At 39.1% G+C, this 23,870-nt stretch overlaps 1 protein-coding gene and 1 pseudogene across 1 annotated transcript; both read right to left on the bottom strand.

Moving 5' to 3' along the window:
- Positions 1-1,466: 1,466 nt before the first annotated feature.
- LOC126070903 (olfactory receptor 7G2-like) lies at positions 1,467-2,421 on the bottom strand (annotated as a pseudogene).
- Positions 2,422-12,456: 10,035 nt separating this feature from the next.
- On the bottom strand, positions 12,457-13,404 carry LOC126070902 (olfactory receptor 7G2-like). Its single transcript, XM_049875236.1, has one exon. The coding sequence runs from the start codon at positions 13,402-13,404 to the stop codon at positions 12,457-12,459; it is 948 nt and encodes a 315-aa protein (XP_049731193.1).
- Between the last annotated feature and the right edge of the window lie 10,466 nt (positions 13,405-23,870).

Genomic DNA, 23,870 nt, shown 5'->3' with positions numbered 1-23,870 from the left:
AAACATCACTTGATGACTCCATGGAAAGGTGCGTTAATATAAGATCCAGGGAAGGACAGTAAGGATTCCCACTCTGGGCGTCACGTGTGGATATGACACCTGCATTTGTTGTAGTAATCAGGAGACCACAAGGGGAAAAAGTTCTAGGATGAAGCCACTTATGGGAGACTAAATAAAGTGTTTCTGTCCTGTTCTTGTGCCTTCTCTACCTCTGAAGTCTGTTCCTTATAATGAAAAATAACTTTATGGTTTGAGCATATTAGAGTCAGAGTTTATATTTTCTTATTAGAACTGAAAGCTTCCACACTTAGGAAGCTCAAATATCTCAAAATTATCTCAAGCCAATTGGGATAACCTAATTAGCCATTTCTGTAGATGTAAGTATTGTGGATACTGATGCTGCTTTGAACAAATATGGCTTACCAGTGATATGTCTCAGTAATTACTAAATTGGGACATGAAAAAAGAGCTCTCTTGCCTCACAGGCAGGCTAAGTCTGGATTTCCAATCGTATTTCTCTATTCATAGAATCAGGCTGAATCTAGTGTCTAGCTATGACCACAACTCTGTTTACATAATTTCCCTGCCCTATCCACGTTCTCCTGTTTTCCTTCTTTCCTAGACCACTGCCCCAAAAATCGTGTAATAAGAACACCTGCCTCAGGCTCTGCTTTTATGGCACCTGACCAAAAAAAAAAAAAAAAACTGAGCTTAGAGAGTTTAACAAACAGCACAGAGCTACATAAAGAGAAAAGCCAAGTTTCAACTTCAAGTTGAAATGTGTTGTTGTTGTTAGGTGCCATCGGGTCAGTTATGCACAACAAATAAAATACTGCCTGGTCCTGCACAACCATCACAATTATTGCTATGTTTGAGCCCACTGTTATAGCCACTGTGTAAATCCATCTCATTGAAGGTGTTCCTCTTTTTCACAGACCCTACTGGAAACCCTGGTGGCATAGATGTTAAGTGCTATGGCTGCACTTCTTCCAAACAGATTTGTTCATTTTCTGGTAGTCCATGGCGTATTCAATATTCTTCACCATCACCACAATTCAAAGGCATCAATTCTTTTTCAGTCTTCCTTATTTATTGTCCAGCTTTGGCATGCATATGAGGTGATTGAAAATACTCTAGCTTGGATCAGGTATACCTTAGTCCTCAAAGTGACATCTTTGCTTTTTAACACTTTAAAGAAGTCTTTTACAGAAGAATTCCCCAATGCAATATGTCATTTGATTTCTTGACTGCTGCTTCCATAGGCGTTGATTGTGGATCCAAGTAAAATGAAATTATTGACAACTTCAGTATTTTCGCACTCATCATGAATAAGTTGAAATGTACATAGCCATTATGTTATCTAATCATTTTAGAAGAACTTGCTCACGAAATAGTAAGACATCCTTGATCAGCAGTATTCTTTCCAATTTGACCCATCCTAGAGCCCAAAACAGGTGACACAATCACTAAAATGACAGTATTCTACTGATGAATGTCCTCAAGGGTCCCCTTATGTCTCTGTTCCTCAGGCTGTAGATAAAAGGATTCATCATTTGAGGGACCACACTGTACACCACTGAGGCTACTGCTATCTTCCTGGGAGAATGTGTAAATGCAGAACTGATGTACATGCCAAAGATTGTTCCATATAATAAGGACAACTGAAAGGTGAGACCCGCAGGTGGGAAAAGCTTTATATTTTGCACCCACTGATGGCATTCTCAAAACAGAGGAGAAAATCTGAGTGTAAGAGAAAATGATTCCAGAGAGAGGAACACCACCCCATACAGTAGCCACAAAATACACTAGGATGTAATTGATGCGGGTATCAGAACAGGCGAGCTTGAGAATCTGAGCAAGTTCACAGAAGAAATGAGGGATTTCCAGGTCTATGCAGAAGGACAAATGCAGCACCGACAGACTGTGAAGTAGGGCGTTCACAATGCTAGTTAGTAAGGAGAGTAGGGAGAGCAAGCCACAGCAGTGGATGTTCGTGATGATGGTGTACCTCAGTGGGTGGCAGATGGCCACATAGCGGTCATAGGCCATTACTGCAAGGAGACAATTTTCCGAACCAGTAAATATCATTACAAAACAGACCTGGGTCAGGCAGCCTGCGTAAGTGATGATTTGATTCTGTGCTTGGATGTTCACCAGCATGTTCGGGATTGTGGTTGTGCTGAAACAGATATCAACGAAGGAGAGATTGGAAAGAAAGAAGTACATGGGGTTGTGGAGGTGGGAGTCAGAGATGACAACGAGGACAATGAGTAGGTTTCCCAGGAGGGTGGCCAGGTACATAGATACAAACAAACTGAATAAGACAGGCTGCAGTTCTGGATCCTCTGTAAGTCCCAGAAGAAGAAATTCTGAAACATCTGTTTGGTTTCTAGGTTCCATATTGTTGGTGAATCTGATGGAAAAGATGGGATGACAGATAATCAAATATGTGGCTCCTGGATGCCCAGCAAGAGCATCACCTGGGATCTTTTTAGAAATATAAATTTTTCAAACTCACTCTGGACTTACTGATGATAAACTCTGGGATGAAGTTCAGCCGTTTGTGTTTCAACAAGACTTCCATGTATTTTGATGTATGGTAAAGTTTGAAAACCACCCCTGGTACAGTGTTCAGCATATGGGGCCTCACAATGACATGTCCTATTGTGATTGTGTGTGTGTGTGTGTATGTCATGGATTAAATCATATTCCCCCCAAAATGTGTGTATCAATTTGGCTGGGCCATAATTTCCAGTATTGTGTGATTTCCCTATATATTGTAAATCCTGCCTCTATGATGGTAATGAAGGTGGGTGGGTGGCACTTGTGTCAGTGAGGCAGGACTCAACCTAAAGACTAGATTGTGTCTTAAGGTAATTTCTTGAGATATAAAAGAGAGAAGCAAGCAGAGAGACAGGAGGACCTCACACCACCAAGAAAGCAGTGCTGGGAGCAGAGTGTGTCCTTTGGACCCAGGGTACCTGGGCAAAGAAGCTCCTAGTCTGGGGGAATATTGATGAGAAGTTGACAGAGTGAGAAAGGCTTCCCCTGGAGCAGACACCCTGAATTTGAACTTTTAGCCTACTTTACTGTGAAGAAATAAATTTCTCTTTGTTAAAGCCATCCACTTGTGGTATTTCTGTTATAGCAGCACTAGATGACGAAGACAGTGTGTGTGTCATGAACAATAGCACCTGGCATCTTTTACTTCTGGTACAGTGCTCAGCATAAGGGGCCCTCACAATGACATGTCCTGTTGTGATTGTATGTGTGTGTGTGTGTGTGTGTGTGTGTGTCATGAACAATAGTACCAGGCATCTTTTACTCCTAGGACAGAAGTGGTGAACAGTGCAGTTGAGGGAAGACAAAATGAGAGAACATTCCTAGCATTATAAATGCTAACTTCAGGGAAGAATTTATATGGGAATCTTGCTCATGTAGAGAAGCAGAAGGAAGAAACACCCTAAATGAATATCAGTGATATCAATATTCATTTGGTATGGATGGGATGATGAAATATATAACAATGAAAAAGAATAAATTAGGTCTAGATCAATCAACACACATAATGAAATCCTTGCAGAGGAAAAAAAAATTGTATGACAAGAAGTCTACAGCATGAAATTTTTTTTATTATTTTTTAAAATCTACTCGAGTGTCGCGGATTGAATTGTGTTCCCAAAAATTATGTGTCAACTTGGTTAGGCCATGATTCCCAGTATTGTACGATTGTCTACCATATTGTCATTTGATGTGATTTCCTTATGTGTTATAATGTCTATCACTATGATGTTAATGAAATGAATTAGTGGCAGTTATATCAATGAGATCTACACGATTAGATAATGTGTTAAGCCAATCTCTTTTGAGATATAAAAGAGAGAAGGAAGCAGAGAGACAAGGGGAGCTCATATCACCAAGAAAGCAGCACCAGGAGCAAAGCGCATCCTTTGGACCCAGGGTCCCTGAGTCTGAGATGCTCATCCATCAGGGGAAGATTAACGACAAGGACCTTCCTCCAGAGCTGACCGAGAGAGAAAGCCTTCCTGTGGAGCTAGTGCCCTGAATATGGACTTGTATCCTACTAGACTGTGAAGGAATAAATTTCTCTTTGTTTAAGGCATTCACTTGTTATATTTGTTATAGCAGCACTAGATGACTGAGACACCTAGTGAGTTTTTTTTTTAATTGATAATTCAAGCACAATGAAAAATACAGAGAATAACAATGAAGGGTTGGGCACCTACCAGTCCACTGGTAATTCCCACACGTCACCACCCTTGCTTTAGATATTTTTATTGCACAAAATAATGCAGGAATATTTGAGGCTCCCCACATCATGTATTTTGCACAATATTGATTCTTTTCCTTCTCCAGGGCTAAACACTACATTAACTTGATTGACCTTATTCCTCTGCACTTTTTACTACATGTAGTATAATTCTTCCATAGAATTGCACAGTTTGTGTTTTTTAAAGCTTTATATAAACACAATTGTACTGTATATGTCATTTTACATTTGGCTTTCTTGGTATGTTTTTTTAATGAATGTTGATACCTTTAATTGTGCTTCATTAATTTTAACTACAATAGGGTATTCCACTATATTATTACACCACAATATATTTCTTCATTCTCTAATTGACAGCTATTTTACTAATTGCTCTCCAACTCTCTGTCTACCCATCTACTGCCTTATGTATATATATATATATATATATAAAACCCAGTGAAGTCGATTCAATTCTGACTCATAGTGATGCACTGGGTTTGGTTTGGTTTATATATATATATATATATATGTATGTGTGTGTGTACGTACATATACAGAGAGAGAGAAATATACATGTAGAATATAAACCCATGACTGGGGGATACCATAACATCCAAGATGCTGCTGATTCCGGGAGGAAAAGAGAGCAACAGAGAGGATTACAAAGGAGATGTTTTCTGTATACATATTATTTTGTCACTTAAAAAAAATACTTCAAGCTGCTACAGCAGAACATCAACAATGTGAATTCTGGAAGGTGTAACAGGTGTTTTTATTTGGTTGGTTGTTTCATTATACTGCCTGTAGTATTCTAATTGCAAATATTTGTTAGTTTTATAAAGAGAAACAAATAACCTAGCGAGGCAGCTTGCTAAGTCTGCCTGGGTCTTTGGTTCTCCCCCCAGAGCTCTCAGAGCCTGGCACCAGGGATAATACCAAAACTTTCCTAAAGATGGTATATCAAGTAACAGGGATAGGAAGATACAGTGAAGCTCAACAACTCTCCTCACCACCACCAGCACAAGAATACAAGTAAATGTCAGGGAATTTTCTAATACTCAATGTTTGAGAAGGGGTAGTTTTCTGCACAGAAAGAATTTGATCCTTGCCATTGTAGAGACACAGTAAGAGACTAGCTGAGTAAGAGCTGCCTGATTCAGGTACAAAGAAACAAGGAAACATGTCAGGAAGATGGGAGAAATGTAGGAGTCCATAGGTGACTTGGTTCTAATCATTTCATGCATGTACTGTCTTCACACCTTCCCCTGGATGAAGCTACAGAGAAACGTTTCTCCTCATTTCCAAACATTAACTAAGGGATTTAGGTTACCTGGCTGGCATCAGTGAGGAATGATGCTTGACATCTGCCCTGGATGTTGGATGATATAGCCAGAAGGTCAGTACTCAGGAAAGGCAGAGGTACCAAGGGAGGCACCAGGCTCCTGGTATGAGAACCATCTCTGAATGGAGTCTCAGGTGCATTGCTATTTGGCTGGAGAAGGACTTTTGAGTGAAGTGGTCACAGGTAGACTACTTACAGCCTCTGTGTCTCTAGGGACTCAATATCCAAAGCTCCTCATTAACCAAACCCTTTTATTATCATTCTATTCCCAGGGTAGTGTAAATCCTGAAAGACCAAGCCAATGCAAACCAAGCGAATCTACTGCTGACAAGTCAATTCCAACTCATAGCAACCCTGTAGGACAGAGTAGAATTGCCCCACAGGGATTCAAAGGCTGTGATCTTTATAAGGGAGCAGACCGCCACATCTTTCTCCTGTATAGCAGCTGGTTGGTGTGAATACCAACTTTTCTGTTAGCAGCTGAGCACTTAACCATTGAACCCTCAGGGCTCCCTGACCAAGAAAATGTTGCAGATGTTGTTAGGTGCTGTCGAGTTGGTTCCACCTCACAGCGACCCTATGCAAAACAGAACGAAACACTGCCCGGTCCTGAGCCATCCTTATAATCGTCGTTATGCTTTAGCTTGTTGTTGCAGCCACTGTGTCAATCCAACTCATTGAGGGTCTTCTTCTTTTCCACTGACCCTGTACTCTGCCAAGCATGATGTCCTCCTCCAGGGACTGATCCCTCCTGACAACATGTCCAAAGTATGTAAGACGCAGTCTCCCCTTCCTTGCTCCTAAGGAGCATTCTGGTTGTACTTCTTCTAAGAAAGATTTGTTCATTCTTTTGGCAGCCCATGGTATGGTCAATATTCCTTGCCAACACCACAATTCAAAGGCATCAATTCTTCTTTGGTCTTCCTTGATTAATTTTCCAGCTTTCACAGGCATACAATGCAATTGAAAACACCATGGCTTGGGTCAGGGGCACCTTAGTCTTCAAGGTGATATCTTTGCTCTTCAACACTTTAAACAAGGCTGCCCACTGCATATCGCACTTTGTTGATGAGACTTCCTCCAATTTTGATGCCCAGTTCTTCTTCATATAGTTCCGTTACTTGGATTATTTGCTCAGCATACAGATTGAATAAATATGGTGAAAGGATGCAAACATGATGCACAACTTTCCTGACTTTAAAGCACACATTATGCCCTTGTTCTGTTCGAATGACTGTATCTTGATCCATGTACAGGAAAATTAACTTTTCTGAAATGAGAACAATTAACCATTCCAGGATTTCCATTCTTCACAATCTTATCCATAATTTGTTATGATTCACAGAGTCAAATGCCTTTGCATGGTGAATAAAACACAGGTAAACATCTTCCTGGTGTTTTCTGCTTTCAGCCAGGATCCATCTGACATCAGCCATGATATCCCTGCTTCCATGTCATCTTCTGAATCTGGCTTGAATTTCTGGCAGTTCTATGTTGATATACTGCTGCAACCACTTTCGAAGGATCTTTAGCAAAATATTACTTGAGTGTGATATTAACAATATTTTTCTATAATTTTTGCATTTTTTTGGATCACCTTTCTTTGGAATAGGCATGAATATGGATCTCTTTCAGTCAGTTGGCCAGGTAGCTGTCTTCCAAATTCCTTGGCATAGACAAGCAAGCACTTCTAAAACTGTATCCATTTGACAGACCCCCACATGTCTGTCAGTTTGTAGTACTGTGGGGCTTGCCTATTGCTGTGATACTGGAAGCTATGCCACTGGTATTCAAATACCAGAAGGTCACCCATGGTGGACGGGTTTCAGCTGAGCTCCTATATTAAGATAGGCTAGGAAGAAGGACTGAGCAGTCTCCTTCTGAAAAGAATTACCTAATGAAAACCTTTTGAATACCAGCAGAACAATGTTTGATATAGTGCCAGAAGATGAGCCCCTCAAGTTGGAAGGCTCTCAAAATACAACTTAGGAAAAGCTGCCTCTTCAAAGTAGAGATGACCTTAACAATCTGGTTGGAGCCAAGCTTCTGGACCTTCATTTGCTGATGTGGCACAACTCAAAATGAGAACAACTACAAACATTCATTTATAATAAGAACATGGAATGTATTAAGTATGAAACTAGGAAAATTGGAAATCATCAAAAATGAAATGGAACATATAAACTTAGATATCCTAGGCATTAGTGAGCTGAATGGACTGGTATAGGCCATTTTGAATTGGATATTCATATGGTTTACTACGCCGGGAATGACGACTTGAAGAGGAATGGCATTGCATTCATTGTGAAAAAAGAACATTTCCAGATCTATCCTGAAAGACAATGCTGTCAGTGATAGGTAATATCCATATACTTACAAGGAAGATCAGTTACTACTACTATTATTCAAATTTACACACCAACCACTAAGGCCAAAGATGAGGAAATTGAAGATTTTTACCAACTTCTGCAGTCTGAAATTGATCAAACATGCAATCAGAACGCATTGATAATTACTGGCCCTTGGAATGCAAAAGTTGAAAACAAAGAAGAATCAGTAGTTGGAAAACATGGCCTTGATGATAGAAACAATGCCAGAGATTGCATGATATAATTTTGCAAGACCAACTTCTTCATCGAAAATAACATTTTCAGCAGCATAAATGGTGACTATACATGTGGACCTCGCCAGATGGAATACACAGGAATCAAACTGACTACACCTGTGGGAAGAGAAGATGTAAATGCTCTATATCATTAGTCAGAACAAGGCCAGGGGCCGACTGCAGAACAGACCACCAATTACACATATGCAAGCTCAAGTCGAAACTGAAGAAAATTAGAACAAGTCCATGAGAGCCAAAGTATGACTTGAGTATACCCCACCTGAATTTAGAGACCACCTCAAGAATAGATTGGATGCATTGAACACTAATGACCAAAGACCAGATGAGCTGTAGAATGACATCAAGGACTTCGTATGCTAAGAAAGCAAAAAGTCATTAAAAAGGCAGGAAAGAAAGAAAAGACCAAAATGGATGTCAAAAGAGACTCTGAAACTTGATCTTGAATGTTGAGTATCTAAAGCAAAAGGATGAAATGGTGAAGTAGAAGAGCAGAACAGAAGACCTCAAAGGGCAGCTTGAGAAGACAAAGTAAAGTATTATAATGAATGACATGTGCAAAGACCTGGAGATAGAAAACCAAAAGGGAAGAATACACTTGGTGTTTCTCAGGCTGAAAGAACTGGAGAAAAAATTCAAGCCTCCAATCGCAATATTGCTGGTTTCTATGGGAAAAATATTAAACGATGCAGGAAGCATCAAATGAAGATAGAAAGAATACACAGTCACTAATTGTTGAGTAATTGGTAGACTTTCAACCATTTTAGGAGGTAGCATACGATCAAGAACTGATGGTATTGAAGGAAGAAGCCCGAGCTCCACTGAAGGCATTGGTGAAAAACAAGCTACCAGGAACTGATGGAATATCTTTTTTTTTTTTTTTTTAATTGAGGGATAGCAAGTTGGAAGTTGGATATATAAGTCTGGCATTCGGGGAAGTGCTCCTTTCTACCTATAAATTTAGGATTCATTTGTCTGCAGATGAATTTTAAATCTATGAGTCTGGATGCTGTTGCAAAGGATTGAATGTAGCTGGAGAAGTAGAGGTCTGAGGACTGAAACAGGAGGCCCTCCAGTGTTTAGAGACTGGAAAGATGAGAAGGCACATCAAGAGAAATAGTAGCTGGTCAGGTAGGAATAAAGTCAAAACAATATATGGTGCTGAAAGCCAAGTGACGGAAGTGTGTCAATATGTAATAAACTGAGACAATGTGGTTGAAAAGAGAAGGACAGAGAATTAACTGACCTGGACTGGGTTGGACTTGTTAAGGTAGAGAACACTGGCAGCTCCTCAAAAGCACTCTCTGTAAAGTGTTGGGGCAAAGGCCTGATTGCATAGACCTCAAGAGTAAATAGAGAGAGAAGAATTGGGGAGAGTGAGTGGAGACATCTCTTTTGAGGAGTTTTGCTATATGAAGAGGGCAGAGAAATGAATCTACTGGTAGAGCAAAATGAAGGGTTCAGGGAACTTTATTTTTTCTTTCTTTTTTGTAAGATTTGAGGAATTCAAATATCTTGCATGCTATTGAAAATGAACAAGTCAAAGGGAGAAACCTGATGATGCAAGAGAGAGATGGGAGAATTACCAGAGTTATGTCCTAACATAGGCAGACGAGATTGAATTCTATGCACAAGTGGAAGTGTTGGTCTTAGTTAAATCCACCTGACTGTAATTCTTTCAAGCAGAAACAGAAAGCAAGTAACCTTGGAAACATTAAAAAAAAATGAAGTACTCATTAATATAATTTGTCCCAAAACACAAACTGAGATATGCAGTTTTACAGGCACATTCTTCAAAGCACTCAAGGGAGTTAATTTAAAGATTAAAGGAAGGTTTCAGAAAATGTTAGGGGCCGGATATTCTTTATCTCTCTTTATAAGGCCAGCACAACCTTAGTGCCCAAACCAGACCAGCTTAGCACAAGAAAGAAAAATCCCAGGGTTCAAAAGTTTTGTACAAGAACAAGGAGAAACAACATCTACCTTGATGGCAAATAAGAACAATGGGGACTATTTGCCTTACCAACTATCAAGATATATCATGGATCTATAATGACTAAAACAGGATGGTTCTAGTATACTATTGAAAGATAGAACTAACAGGATCTTCATTTGTACGAACACTTATCAAAGACAGAAGCATCAGACATTTTATTTGTGACAACAGGGCATTGCAGAGAAAGGATGGTATCATTCAGGAAATAGTCTGAGATCAGTTTTTATCCATATGGAAAGCAAATGAAATTGGATTCTCCATCACATCATATTCAAAGATAATTCCAATGCCTTTTAAACACGAAAGTAAAAATGATTAAATGTTTACAAGACAATATAGGCAGACATTTTTATGAGATTGGAAGAGTTAATCACTTCTTAAATGAAGATACAACATGCACAATCCAAAAGGGAAAACACTGATCAATCCAACCAACTCAAAAATAAGCCACTAAAACAAGTCACTTGAGAATGAAAATTTCAAGTTTTTCTTTCAGGATAAGAAAGAGAACACAGCAGGACAAATAAACATCCAATGAAGTATTTCCAAATACAGCATTGCCTACACCACAAGTATCAACTGCTAATACATATTCAAACTAGTAAACGAGGATAATGGCTGAAGTAAGTGCTTAAAATATAGGAAACAGAAGGAATTACAAAAGGAGAAAGAGTGCTACACTTGTAAATCAATTGTGCTGACTCACATTCATTAGGTAAATTCATTTAATTCTACGTGGCAGGCATTGTTCTAAACATTTGTAATCATTGTAGCACTTAACCCCACTTCACACTTTTCTAATCAGAGCACTCATTTAGTCCTTCCAAGGTAATGAAATTTCTCTTGACAGTAATTATTTTTAGAAGGGACATATGCCCCAATTCAAGCTGATGATATAGGATGTTCTCTTGATGATTCCTAGGAAAGATTATCTCTTTATTGTTACTCTTGCTGTTAGGGGTCATCAAGTCAATTCAGCAGAATGAAACACTGCCCAGTCCTGTCCAATTTTCACAATCATTGCTATGTGTTGAAGCTCACTGATGCAGCCACTGTCAGTCCATCTCTTTCAGTGGCTACCTATTTCTCCCTGACCCTCTATTTTACCGAGCACGATGTCCTCCAGGGACTGATCCCTCCTAATAACATGTCCGAAGTACATGAGACACAGTCTCTCCATCCTCGCTTCTAAGGAGCATTCTGGCTGTACTTCTTCCAAGACACATTAACTTGTTCTTCTGGCAGCCCATAGTATGTTCAAGACTCTGTCAACACCGTAATTCAAAGGCATCAATTCTTCTTTCATCTTCTGCATTCATTCCACAGCTTTCATATGCATATGAGCCAATTGAAAATACCTTGGCTTCGGTGAGGTACATCTTAGTCTTCAAAGTGACATCTTTGTTTTTAACATTTTAAAGAATTTTTTGCATCAGATTTGCCCAATGCAGTATGTCATTTGATTTCCAGACTGCTGCTTCCACGGGTGTTGATTGTGCATCCAAGTAAAATGAAAGTCTTGACAAGTTTAATATTTTTCTCCATTTATCATGAATTAACTGAAATGTACCTAGCCGTTATGTTACCCAGTTGTTTTAGAAGAATATCCTGATTGAACAGTCAGACATCTTGGATAACCAGTTGCCTTAGTTATCTAGTGCTGCTATAACAGAAATACCAAAAGTGGGTGCCTTCAACAAACAAAAGTTTATTTTCTCACAGTATAGTAGGCTAGAAGTCCAAATTCAGGGCATCGGCTGCAGAGTAAGGCTTTCTCTCTCCACAAGTTCTGGAGGAAGGTCCTTCTTGTCAATCTTCCCTTGGTCTAGGAGCTTCCCTGCTCAGGAACCCCCAATCCAAAGGACATCCTCTGCTCCCAGCACTGTTTTCCTGGTGGTATGAGGTACCCCTGCCTCTCTGCCAGCTTCCCTCTTTTAGATTTCAAAAGAGATTTGATCAAGGCAAATCTAATCTTGTAAATTGAGTCCTGCTTCATAAACATAACTGCCTCTAATCCCATCTCATCAGCATCATAGACATAGATTTTACAACACATAGGAAAATCACATCAGATGACAAAATGGTGAGCAATCACACAATACTGGGAATGATGGCCTAACCAAATTCATACACATATTTTTAGGAGATAAAATTCAATCCATGTCAGCAGTATTCCTTCCGCATTGACCCATCCTATCCCAAGCCCAAAACAGAAGACACAGTTATTTAAATGATGGTATCCTACTGATGATTTTCCTCAAGGCTCCTGTCATGTCCCTGTTCCTCAGGCTGTGGATAAAAGGGTTCATCATTTGAGGGAACACACTGTACATCACTGAGGCTACTGCTGTCTTGCTGGAAGAGTGTGTAAATGCAGAACTGATGTACACACCAAAGCCTGTCTCAAAGAATAAGGAAACAACTGAGAGGTGAGACCCACGAGTGGAAAAAGCTTTATACTTTGCACCCACTGATGGCATTCTCATAGTAGAGGAGACAATCTGAGTGTAAGAGAAAATGATTCCAGAGAGAGGAACACCACCACAAAAAAAAAAAAAAGAAGCCACAAAATATACTAGGATGTAATTGATAATGGTATCAGAACAGGCGAGCTTGAGAATCTGATCAAGTTCACAGAAGAAACGAGGGATTTCCAGGTCTGTGCAGAAGGACAGATGCAACACCATCAGACTGTGAGGTAAGACATTCGCAATGCTGATTAATAAGGAGAGTAGGGAGAGCAAGGCACAGAGGCGGGTGTTCACGATGATGATGTATATCAGTGGGTGGCAGACGGCCACATAGAGGTCATAGCCCATTGCTGCAAGGAGAAAATTCTCCAAACCAGTAAATACCAGGACAAAGCAGACCTGGGTGAGGCACCCTATGTAAATGATGCTATGATTCTGTGCTTGGATGTTCACCAGCATGTTCGGGATCGTGGTTGTGCTGAAACAGATGTCAGTGAAGGAGAGACTGGAGAGAAAGAAGTACATGGGGGTGTGGAGGTGGGAGGCAGAGCTGACAGCCAGGATGATGAGGAGGTTTCCCAGGAGGGCAACCAGGTATATGGACAGAAATAGGCTAAAGAGGAGGGGCTGCAATTCTGGATCCTCTGTAAGTCCCAGAAAAATGAATTTTAAAACACCTCTTTGATTTCTGGGTTCCATATTGTTGGTGAATCTGATGGAGAAGATGCGGTGACAGATAATCAAAAGTGTGGTTCCTCGACACCCAGCAAGATCATTACCTGAAATCCTGTAAAAATGTAAGTTCTTGGGCCCACTCCAGACTTACTGATGATAAACTCTGGGATGAGGACTAGCAGTTTATGTTTTAACAAGACTTCCACGTGATTCTGATGTATGCTGAAGTTTGAAAACCACTACTTCAGAAAGAAATGTTCTTGTCTACATTATGAACCTAAGGAAATATTCAAATCTTTCTTTCCACTTACTCCTCTTTCTTCGTCTCCCTCTAATCCTTCTGAAGGTTCAAATTTTATTTGAGCACCCACTCTACTTCAACACATTGTACCAAGTTATGAAGATGAAATAAAGAATAAGGCATGGCCTTTTCCCTTCAGAATTATTCCATGCCGTCAAATGGATTAAAACAATGAAATCCATTTACAGAGCAATGGTTGTCAAACTTTGGAATTCTTCAGAATCCCCTGAAGAGCTTGTCAATGATGAATTAGTTCATACTGTCACCCCCATCAACCTGGGGTACACTTGGGAGAGGTGGTGTTATGTCATAGACACAACACGCAAAGTCAGCGAGTAGCAGTGATTGTGTCTGAGCTCAGATTACCTAACTGCCGAGATGATTCTCTTGCTGTCTCTCTGTTAATGTCTCCAAATAGTACACAATTAATACCCCTAGTCACTCAGATTTCATAATTCCCTTTAAAAAATTTTAGTATCTCCTTCAAATAAAGTCTTCAGGGTATTTCCACCTCTGCCTACGAAGTTAGTATGTAACCAGTGGGATGGCATCCAACCAGGTCCACACTTTGGATCTGGGGTGAAGATTAGAAAATGTTATCTATAAACCTGAACCTCGAAAGACTTCCTCATGGAAACATAAGTTCTCTGTATTAGTGACTGAATCCAAGAAAAGCTAGGCAACTAAGTAGATGAGATTCTCTGTTCTCCCAATTATAGGAAGTGTTAAAAAATTCTTCCCTGGACATGATAGGCGACATATCATTCTCTTTAAAGCCTATTTCATCAAAGAGGACATTCAAATGGCAAACAACCACATGAAAGGATGCTCAAAGTCATCCATTAGGGAGATGCAAATCAAAACCACAATGAGATATCCCTTCGCCCCTATTACAATGACAATGTTAAAAAAAAGAAAACAATAAACATTGCAGAGGATGTGGAGAAATTGGAAACCTCATCTATTCCTGTGGAAATGCAAAATGGTATAGTTGCTGTGGAAAACAGGTTGGCCATCCTTCAAAAGGTTGAACATGGGACAACTACATGACCCAGCAACCCCAATGCTAGACCAATTGCTATCAAGTCAATCCAAATACATTCCCAGAAGAAGTGAAGTTAGAAATGCAAACAGATACCTGTACACTGATGCTCCTTGCAGGACTTTTCACAATAGCCAAAGGTGGAAATAACTGAAATGGTCAACTGATGAATGGATAAACAAAGTATGATATATACACAATTAATACTTTGTTGGTGTCCAGCCTAATTCCAACTCATAACAACCCTACGAGAAGAAGTAGGACTGCCCCATAGAGTTTCCGAGGCTATAATCTTTATAGAAGCAGATTGACACAACTTTCTCCCATAGAGTGGGTGTTGGATTCAAACTATCGATTTTTGAGTTAGCAGACATTTGCTTAATCACTGTGCCAACAGGGTTCCTTCTGGATAAACCTAGAAAAGATTATGCTGGGGAAATAAGTCAGTCACAAAAGGACACACTGTATAAAGTCATTTATATAAAGTAAGCAAATATAGATAAACCAAAGCTTATTAGTGGTTCCCAGGAGTGGAAGGACTGGGACAAGAGAGTTTTTGATTAGAAGGCATTAAATGTATGTTCCTGCTGGTGAGATAATTTGGAAAAAGATACCTAGAATGGTTGCACAACTCGAAGGATGTAAACAGTGTCACTGAACTGAATTTCAGTGTCACTGAAATTGCTGAATTCCTGTGTGTTTTGTTGTGTATATTTGTACCACAATAAAAAATTAAAAAACAAAAACTTATGGAGATGTTGCAGTGATGAGAAATGAGCAGGCACAAGGCAACTGGTACAGGGCTCAGCATATGGGGCCGTCACAAAGGTATGTCCTATTATGATTGTGTGTGTGATGAATATTAGCACCTGGCATCTGTTACTCCTAGGACAGAAGTGATGAACAGGGCAGTTGAGGGAAGACAAAAAGAGAGAACATTCCTGGCATAATAACTGCAAACTTCAGGGAAGAATTTATTTGTGAAAATGCCTACTGGGAATCTTGCTCCTGTAGAGAAGCAGAAGAAGGAAACACTCTGAATGAACATTAACGATATCAATATTCATTTGGCATGGACAGCTGCAGAAATATATAACAATGAAAACAAATACATTAGGTCTAGATGCATCAACACAAATAATGACAACCTAGCGGAGAAAAAAAATTGAGAAGAATTCTACTTACAACATGAAAAAACTTTGATTTTTTTTTAAACCTAAGAAGGTATTTTTGTATTATGGATACTTCAAGAAAAATGAAAAGTACAGGGAATAACAATGAAGGGTTGGGTACCCACCAGTCAACACTATCAATTCACACACTTCACCACCCTTGCTTTAGATATTCTTATTGCAAGAAAGTAATGTATGTATATTTGAGATTCTCCACATCATGTATTTTACACAATATTGATTCTTTTCCTTCCTCAGCGCTAAGCACTACATTAACTTGCTTGGCATTGTTCCTCTGCACTTTTTACTATATTTAATATTATTCACCACAAAATAGTATTTTTTCCATTTTTAAAAGCTTCCTATAAACGGAATCATACTGAATATGTCCTTTTACAATTGGTTCTCTTAATGTTTTGTTTTAAATTAATGCTGATACATTTAATTCTGCTTAATTTTTTGAAGTACAATAGAGTAGGTATTTCACTATGTTATTACACCACAATTGGTTTCTTCATTTCCTAACTGATAGTTATTATAGTTATTGCCTCCTAGCTGTCTATCCACTGGGGTGCTCCTCAGAAGCAAGGATGGCGAGACTTGGTTCACATCCATGTTATCAGGGGAGAACAGGCTTGGAGAAGGACATCAGGCTTTGTAGAGTAGAGGGTCAGCAAAAGAGAGAAAGACCCTCAATGAGATGGATTGACACAGTGGCTCCAACAATGGGCTCAAGCATAACAATGATTGTGAAGATGGTGCAGGACTGGGCAGTGTTTCATTCTGTCATACATAGCATTGCTATGAGTTGAAACTGACTCAATGGCACCTAACAAAAACATGTACATACATGTAAACAGATAGACATGTACATTTAGAATATAAAACTATGAACGCTGCTTCTGGAACGGAAAGAGAACAACAGAAACAATTACAAAAGGTATGCTTCCTGTATACATATTATTTTGCCACTTTAAAAAGAATACTTGAAGTTGCTACAGCAGAACGTCAACAATTGTCAGTTCTGGAAATGTGTAAGAGGTGGTCTTTTTTTTCTTACACTGTCTGTATTGCTCTAATTTTAAATATTTTGTAATCTTATAAAGAGAAACAGACAAACTAGTGAGGTACCTAAGTCTGTGTCTCCAATTGCTTCCCTGGAGCCTCAAAGTATAATGCCAAAACTTTCCCAAAGATGGTATATCAATAACCAGTTATAGGAAGATAAAGTGAAGCTCACCAACTCTCCTCCCACCGGCAGCACAAGAATACAAGTAAACAACAAGGAATTTTCTAGCGGTCACATTTGAGAAGGGCAAATTTCTGCTTCAGAAAAAAATGATCCTTGCCATTGTAGAGAGAGAGTAAGAGATTAGCTGAATAAATGCTGCTTGATATTGCTGCAAAGATACGAGGAAATATGTCAGAAAGATGGGAGACAGTTAAGCAGGAGTCCATGGGTGAGTTGGCTCTAATCATTTCATGCATGTACTCACTTCACAGTTTTCCCTGGATAAAGCTATAAGGAAACACCTGTCCTAATTTCCAAACATTAACTAAGGGATTTAGGTTACCTGGCTGGCGTCACCAGGAATGATGCTTGACATCTGCCCCGGATGTTGGGTGCTGTAGCCAGAAGATCTGTACTCAGGGAAGGCAGAGGGACCAAGGAAGGCACCAGGCTCCTGGGCATGAAGACCATCTGTGGGCGGAGTTTCAGGTGCACTGCTCCTTGACTAGAGAAGGACTTTTGAGTGACGTTGTCACAGGAAGACTATTTGCAACCTTTTTTTTGTATCCCTGGCGGCTCAATATCCAAAGCTCCGTTAATCACTTTTGTTGTCATTCTGATCCCAGGGCAGTGCAAATTCTGATAGACCAAGACAATCCAAGCCAACCAAATCCACTGCCATCGAGTCAATTCTGACTCCTAGTGACCCTTTAGTACAGAGTAGAACTGCCCTATAAGATTTCCAAAGCTGTGAAACTTTACGGAAGCAGACTGCCACGTCTCCCTCCTGCAGAGTGGATGATGGGTTTGAACCTCCAGCTTTTTGGTTAGCAGCCGAGTGTTTAATCGCTTTATGACCAGGGCTCCCTGACCAAGACAATAATAAATGGGAATTCAGGAAGGCTGATTTCCTGACCCTTAGAGGCCAGGTGACTGCTATTTACTTTTCTTCACCTGTTCCTGCTCATCTCCAGTTCACACACCTTGCACATCAATCTTCCCTTTTTCCATACAACTGAAAGCGTGTCTATCTCCTCAATGATATTAGGAAGTATGATTCCAATTTAAGGTGTAAAAATATAGTTTATATAGGTGAACATATTATATTTCTAATAGCTAAAATATGTAAAAATGTAAATACCTAGGAATTTATCTAGTGTCATTGAATGTTTCCTGGACCGTAATCTTCATTCTGCATGTTTCATAAAGCAGATTCTAATCTATTCTTTGTGGTCAATTCTGGCTGCAAACAGTATAGACAGAACTGTTACTTCCTCTTTTGATTTTCGTAACCACCTTTTACAATTTTGTCAAAATTGTTTCGATGTGTATCTCTCTTTTCACTCAGGGGCTATGAATTGAAAGTGTGGTTCTTCCTTTTTAATAGAGTTGTGAGAAATCACAGTGTCACTGGCTAGGACCAGTTTGCAGGTTTATCTGTACTCAGTAAATTTAGGTAAATGACAACTATTATTTTATAGGTGAAGATGGTGTTCCAAGTTAATATTCACTTAAAAACATTTTGTCTTTTTTTTAAATCTCAAATTCTTTTTTTTTTAATATTGTATGATTTTGCACTCTATAAATAATGTCCCAGTGCTATCCTGACATACCTCCTTAGGTTGACCCTTTACTACTATTCGCCATCAACATGTCAGTCACTTTGGTGTGAGCTACCTGCATTTAGTGGCACACTTTTTTTTTTCTAGTCCTTGCTCATGGGCTGTTGTGCCCCTTTAGTCTCATTCTGTTTTATAGGCCTGTCTAATCTTTGGCCGAAGGGTGAAACTCAGGAGTGACTTCATTACTGAGCTAAAAGGTGCCTGGGAGCCATACTCTCCAAGTTTCTCCAATCACTGTCAGGCCAGGAAGTCTGTAAACCTTTCGTCTTTAAAAGAATTCAATATTTTCATGTATTTATCAATTTATTTTACCACACGTTAACTGTTTCCATATGAACTTTGTTAATCTATGGTATTCTCGACATGCCTTTTTGAAAAAAAATCGCATTTTAAAGTCACCCTTTGCCATCCTAACACTATCACTTCAAACACATGAAATAATAGATAAAATACAACAAGGTGTAGTGGGAGCATCTTAGAGAAGAGAGAGTGCACACACATTTGGAAAGAGACAGACAGAGAAAACAACTACAAAACCCTTATCATCATTCTGCAAATTATGATTTAAACAGCCAGGAATGAAAATCATTGTAAAACAAAAACAGGGAGCCAACAAAATCAATGATCAACATATAGAGACCAGCAGGACTATAATAGAATGAATGCTCGGGAAAACAGAAACATGAAATCAAAGAGGTAGTGTGAGTATATTATATAAACAGCCTCCTGATGATGGCAATGGCAGATGCAGGGAGGCCACGGAAAGTACTTTTGTAAAAATCCTAAAATGATAGTGGCTTGGGTCATGGTGATAACAGTGAAGGTGGTGAGATTTGCCTGAATTCTGGATACATTTTATCGGTATAGATAACTGAGTTTTCTGAAAGGTTGGATACAGGGTATAAGAGGAATAGAAGAATCAAAGAGGGTGCTCAATGAGAGAAAACTACTTAACACCTGAAAGAATAGAGTTGTCATTCACTGTGATAGGTAAGGTCACTGTGTGGTGCAAAAGGTTACATGCTCAGCTACTAACAAAAAGCTGGGTGGTTCAAATCCACCCAGAGGAATCTTAGATTCATGGCCTGGTGATGTACTTCCAAAAGGTCACTGGTATTGAAAACTCTATGAAAGACAGTTCTGCTTCACATGTAGGGTTGCCCTGAATTGGAATCAACTTGACAGTAAATGATTCTGCTTTGGTTTTGGTTTTTTTGTTTGTTTTTGTTTTTTTGAGATAGGTAAGGCTGTATGATGAGCAAATAATTACCAAAGCCAGATTATATGAAGAAGAATGCAGCATCAGGTTTGGAGGAAGACTCGTTAACAACCTGTAATATGCAGATGGTACAACATTGTTTGCTGAAAGCTAAGAGGATTTGAAGAACTTACTGATGAAACTGATAGACGAAGGCCTTCAGTATGGATTACGCCTCAACATAAAGAAAACAAAAATCCTCACAACTGATCAATAAGCAATATTGTCATAAATGGAGATAGGATTGAAGTTGTCAAAGATTTCATTTTATTTGGATCCACAATCAATGCCCATGGAAGCAAAAATCAAGAAATCAAACGAGTTATTGCATTAGCACATTTTCTACAAAACAGATGTTTAAATTGTTCAAAAAAAAAAAAAGCAAGATGCCATTTTTAGGACTAAGGTGCATGGGACCCAAGCCATGGTGCTTTCAATTGCCTTATATGCGTGTGAAAGTTGGACAACAAATGAGGAAGACCTAAGAAGATCTGAAACCTTTGAGTTTTGCTGTTGGCAAAGAATATTGACTATACCGTAGACTGACAGAACAATTGCCAAAAAAACTGTCTTGGAAGAAGTACAGAGAGGATGCTCCTTAGAAGCCAGGATGGCAAGACTTCATCTCACACACTTTGAACATGCTATCAGGAGGGTCAGTTCCCAGAAAAAGACATCCTGCTTGGTAGAGTAGAGGGTCAGTGAAAAAGAAGACCCTCAACAAGATGGATTGACAGCATGGCCGTAAAAATGGGCTCAAACATAACAATGATTGTGAGGATGGTCCAGGACCGGGCAGTGTTTTGTTTTGTTGTACATAGTGTTACTATGAGTCAGAACCAAAAATACGGCACCTAACAACAATATTAACAACAAGAAGGCTGGGGGCAAGGTATACTGAGGAATAGCAAGTGGAAAGTTGGATATACAAGTCCGGGATTCAAAGGAGAATTCCTCTCTAAATACTAATTTGGGGCTCATTTGTGTTCAGATGACTTTTAAATCAATGAGTCTGGATGCTTTCACAAAGGAGTGAAGTTAGCTGCAGAAGAAGAGGTCTGAGGACTGAAATGGGAGACCCTCCAGTGTTTCAAGATTAAAAAGCACATTAAAGGAGACTGAGAAATAGTAGCTAGTGAGGTAGGAGTGAAACCAAAATAATGTGTGGTGTTGAAATCCAAGTGAAGAAAGTGTTTCTGTAGGTAATAAACTAAGTCAATGTGGTTGACAAGTCAAGTAAGAGAAAGACAGAAAATTAACTGACCTGGACTGGACTGGACTTAACAAGGTAGATAATGCTGGTGGCTCTTCAAGAGCACCCTTCATGAATTGTTAGGGAAAAGGCCTGATTGCATTGACCTCAGGAGTAAATGGAAGGAGAAAAATTGAAAAAAGCAAGTGGAGACATGTCTTTTGAAGAATTTTATGGTAAAGGAAGCAGATAAATGAAGACACTGCTAGAGCAAGATAAGGGGGTCCATAGAGGTTTTTCATTTGTTTGTTTTTTAAGATTTGAGGAACTCAAATATATTGGATGCTATTGAACATGAACAAATCAAAGGGAGAACCTGATGATGCAAGAGAGAGATGGGAGAATTACCAGAGTTATGTCCTAACATAGGCAGGAAAGATTGAGTTCTATGCACAAGTGGAAGTGTTGGTCTTGGTTAAATCCGAGAGGCCACACTTCTCTCAAGAAGAAATAGAAAGCAAGTAACCATGGATACTTTCAATAAATTAAAATCCTCAATAACATAATTTGTCATGAAACACAACCTGAGATACACAGTTTTACAGGCAAGTTCTTCCAAGCACTCAATGGAGCTAAGTTCAAGATTAAAGGAAGGATTTCAGAAAATACAAGTGAAGAGATATTCTTTATCTTATAAGGCCAGCACAAACTTAGTGCCCAAACCAGACCAGGTTAGCACAAGAAAGAAAAATTCCAGTGTTTAAAAATTATATGCAAGAATAATGGAGAAACAATATTTACCCTGATGGCAAATGAAAGCAATGGAAAGTATTTCCCTTACTGACTGTCAGGATATACCATGGAGCTATAATATCTAAAATGGTATGGTTCCAGTATAGGACAGGAAAATAGAACTAAGAGTATCTTCATTTATATGAAGAATTATTAAGTACAGAGGAGGAATCAGACACTTTATTTATAAAATGTAGCATTTCAGGGAATAAAAACAAAAAACCGAACCCATTGCCATCATCGATTTTGACTCATAGCAACACTACACAACAGAATAGAACCACCCCATAGCGTTTTCAAGAAGCAGCTGGTGGATTTGAACTGCCAACCTTTTGGTTAGCAACTGAGCTCTTAACCACTGCATCACCATGGCTTCATGGATGGTATCATCCAGAAAATTGTGCTGAAATCATTGCTTATCCATATAGAAATAAAACGAAATTGGATTCTCCATCACACCATATTCAAAAATCATTCCAACGTCTTTTAAACACAAAAGAAAAATAATTAAATGTTTATGAACCATATAAGAAAATATCTTTATTAGATTGGAGGAGTTGATCAGTTCTTCAATGAGGTATAACACACACAGTCCGAAAGGGAAGAAAAGATCAATCCAACCATTTAAAATTAAGTCACTGGAGAATGAAAATCCAAAGTTGTTCTTTCGATGTAACAAAAAGAAGACAGCAGGACAGATAAACATTCAGTGAAGTATTTCCAAATGTGGCTTTGCCTACAACATAAATATTAACTGCTGATAAATATTTAAATTAATAAGCTAGGATAATGACTAAGGCAAGTGCCCAAATGTGTGACAGCAGAAGGAATTGGAAAAGGAGAGAGTGCTACCCTTGGAGATAAATTCTGCTGGCTCACATTCATCTAGTGTATTCATTGAGAAACTTTTTAGGTGGCAGGCATTGTACTAAACACTTGTAATTGTTGTAGCACTTGATCCCACCTCAGACTCTTCTAATCAGAACATTCATCTAATCCTTTCAAGGTAATGAAATTCCTCTTACCTGTGATTAGTTTTAGAAGGGGCATATGCCGCAACTCAGGATGATAACATAGAGTGTGTTCTGGATGACTCCTTGAAAAGGTTATTTCTCAAATACTGAGACTGAATAAGGAGCAGTCAGTTTTCCACCTCTGATTATTGCATCTTAAATGACCACTGTGCTGCTGCAGCCACTGATGGACATCACAGGAACAGCTTTAGGAAAAAACCAACATATGGAGCTGTGAAATGCAGCCCTGTGGTTCTGTAGGCTCTGGACCTACCCTACCTCTGAAATCTTTGTTTTTATATTTGGTGCTATGTGAGTTTAGACTTTTCCCTCAGTATACCTGAAAGTATCCTCACTCTTAGACTTGAAGTATCTCAAATCTAAATGCAAAAAAGTGAATGAATAGAATTATGCCAAATTTATAGATGAGTAAACTGAGCTTATTGTTGCTGTTAGCTGCCCTCGAGTTGATTCTAACTCATGGCAACCCCACGTGTTGCAGAGTAGAGCCACTCCATAAGGTTTCCTTGGCTTTAAACTTTAAAGAAGCAGATTGCCAGAACTTTTCTTCTATGGTATCTCTGAGTAGATTTGAACCACCAGCCTTTAGCAGTCGAGTGCAAACCATTTGTGCCACCAAAGAACCTTTAAACTAAACTTAGAAAGCTGAAATAAATATTCAAAGTCCACACAGCTATTACAGAGAAGAGATAGAATCCAAACCCAGGTGTTCTGACTCCAAATTTTCACCCTTAACAATTACAATCTCTGGAGTCCTTCTATTCAAAGAACTTAGGTTTTCTGAATCAGTATTATTTATTTCACTCAAGCATATTCCAACAGCTTAAGCCCAAAGCAGGTGAAACG

Source organism: Elephas maximus, chromosome 3, assembly GCF_024166365.1.
Source record: "Elephas maximus indicus isolate mEleMax1 chromosome 3, mEleMax1 primary haplotype, whole genome shotgun sequence".
Lineage (NCBI taxonomy): Eukaryota > Metazoa > Chordata > Mammalia > Proboscidea > Elephantidae > Elephas > Elephas maximus.
The sequence above is the reverse complement of the archived record's forward strand: the minus strand, read 5'-3'. Positions and strand labels throughout refer to the sequence as shown.

Excerpts from the sequence above, each read along its gene's own strand:
- LOC126070902 (XM_049875236.1), bottom strand. The coding sequence starts at position 13,404 with ATGGAACCCAGAAATCAAAGAGGTGTTTTAAAATTCATTTTTCTGGGA.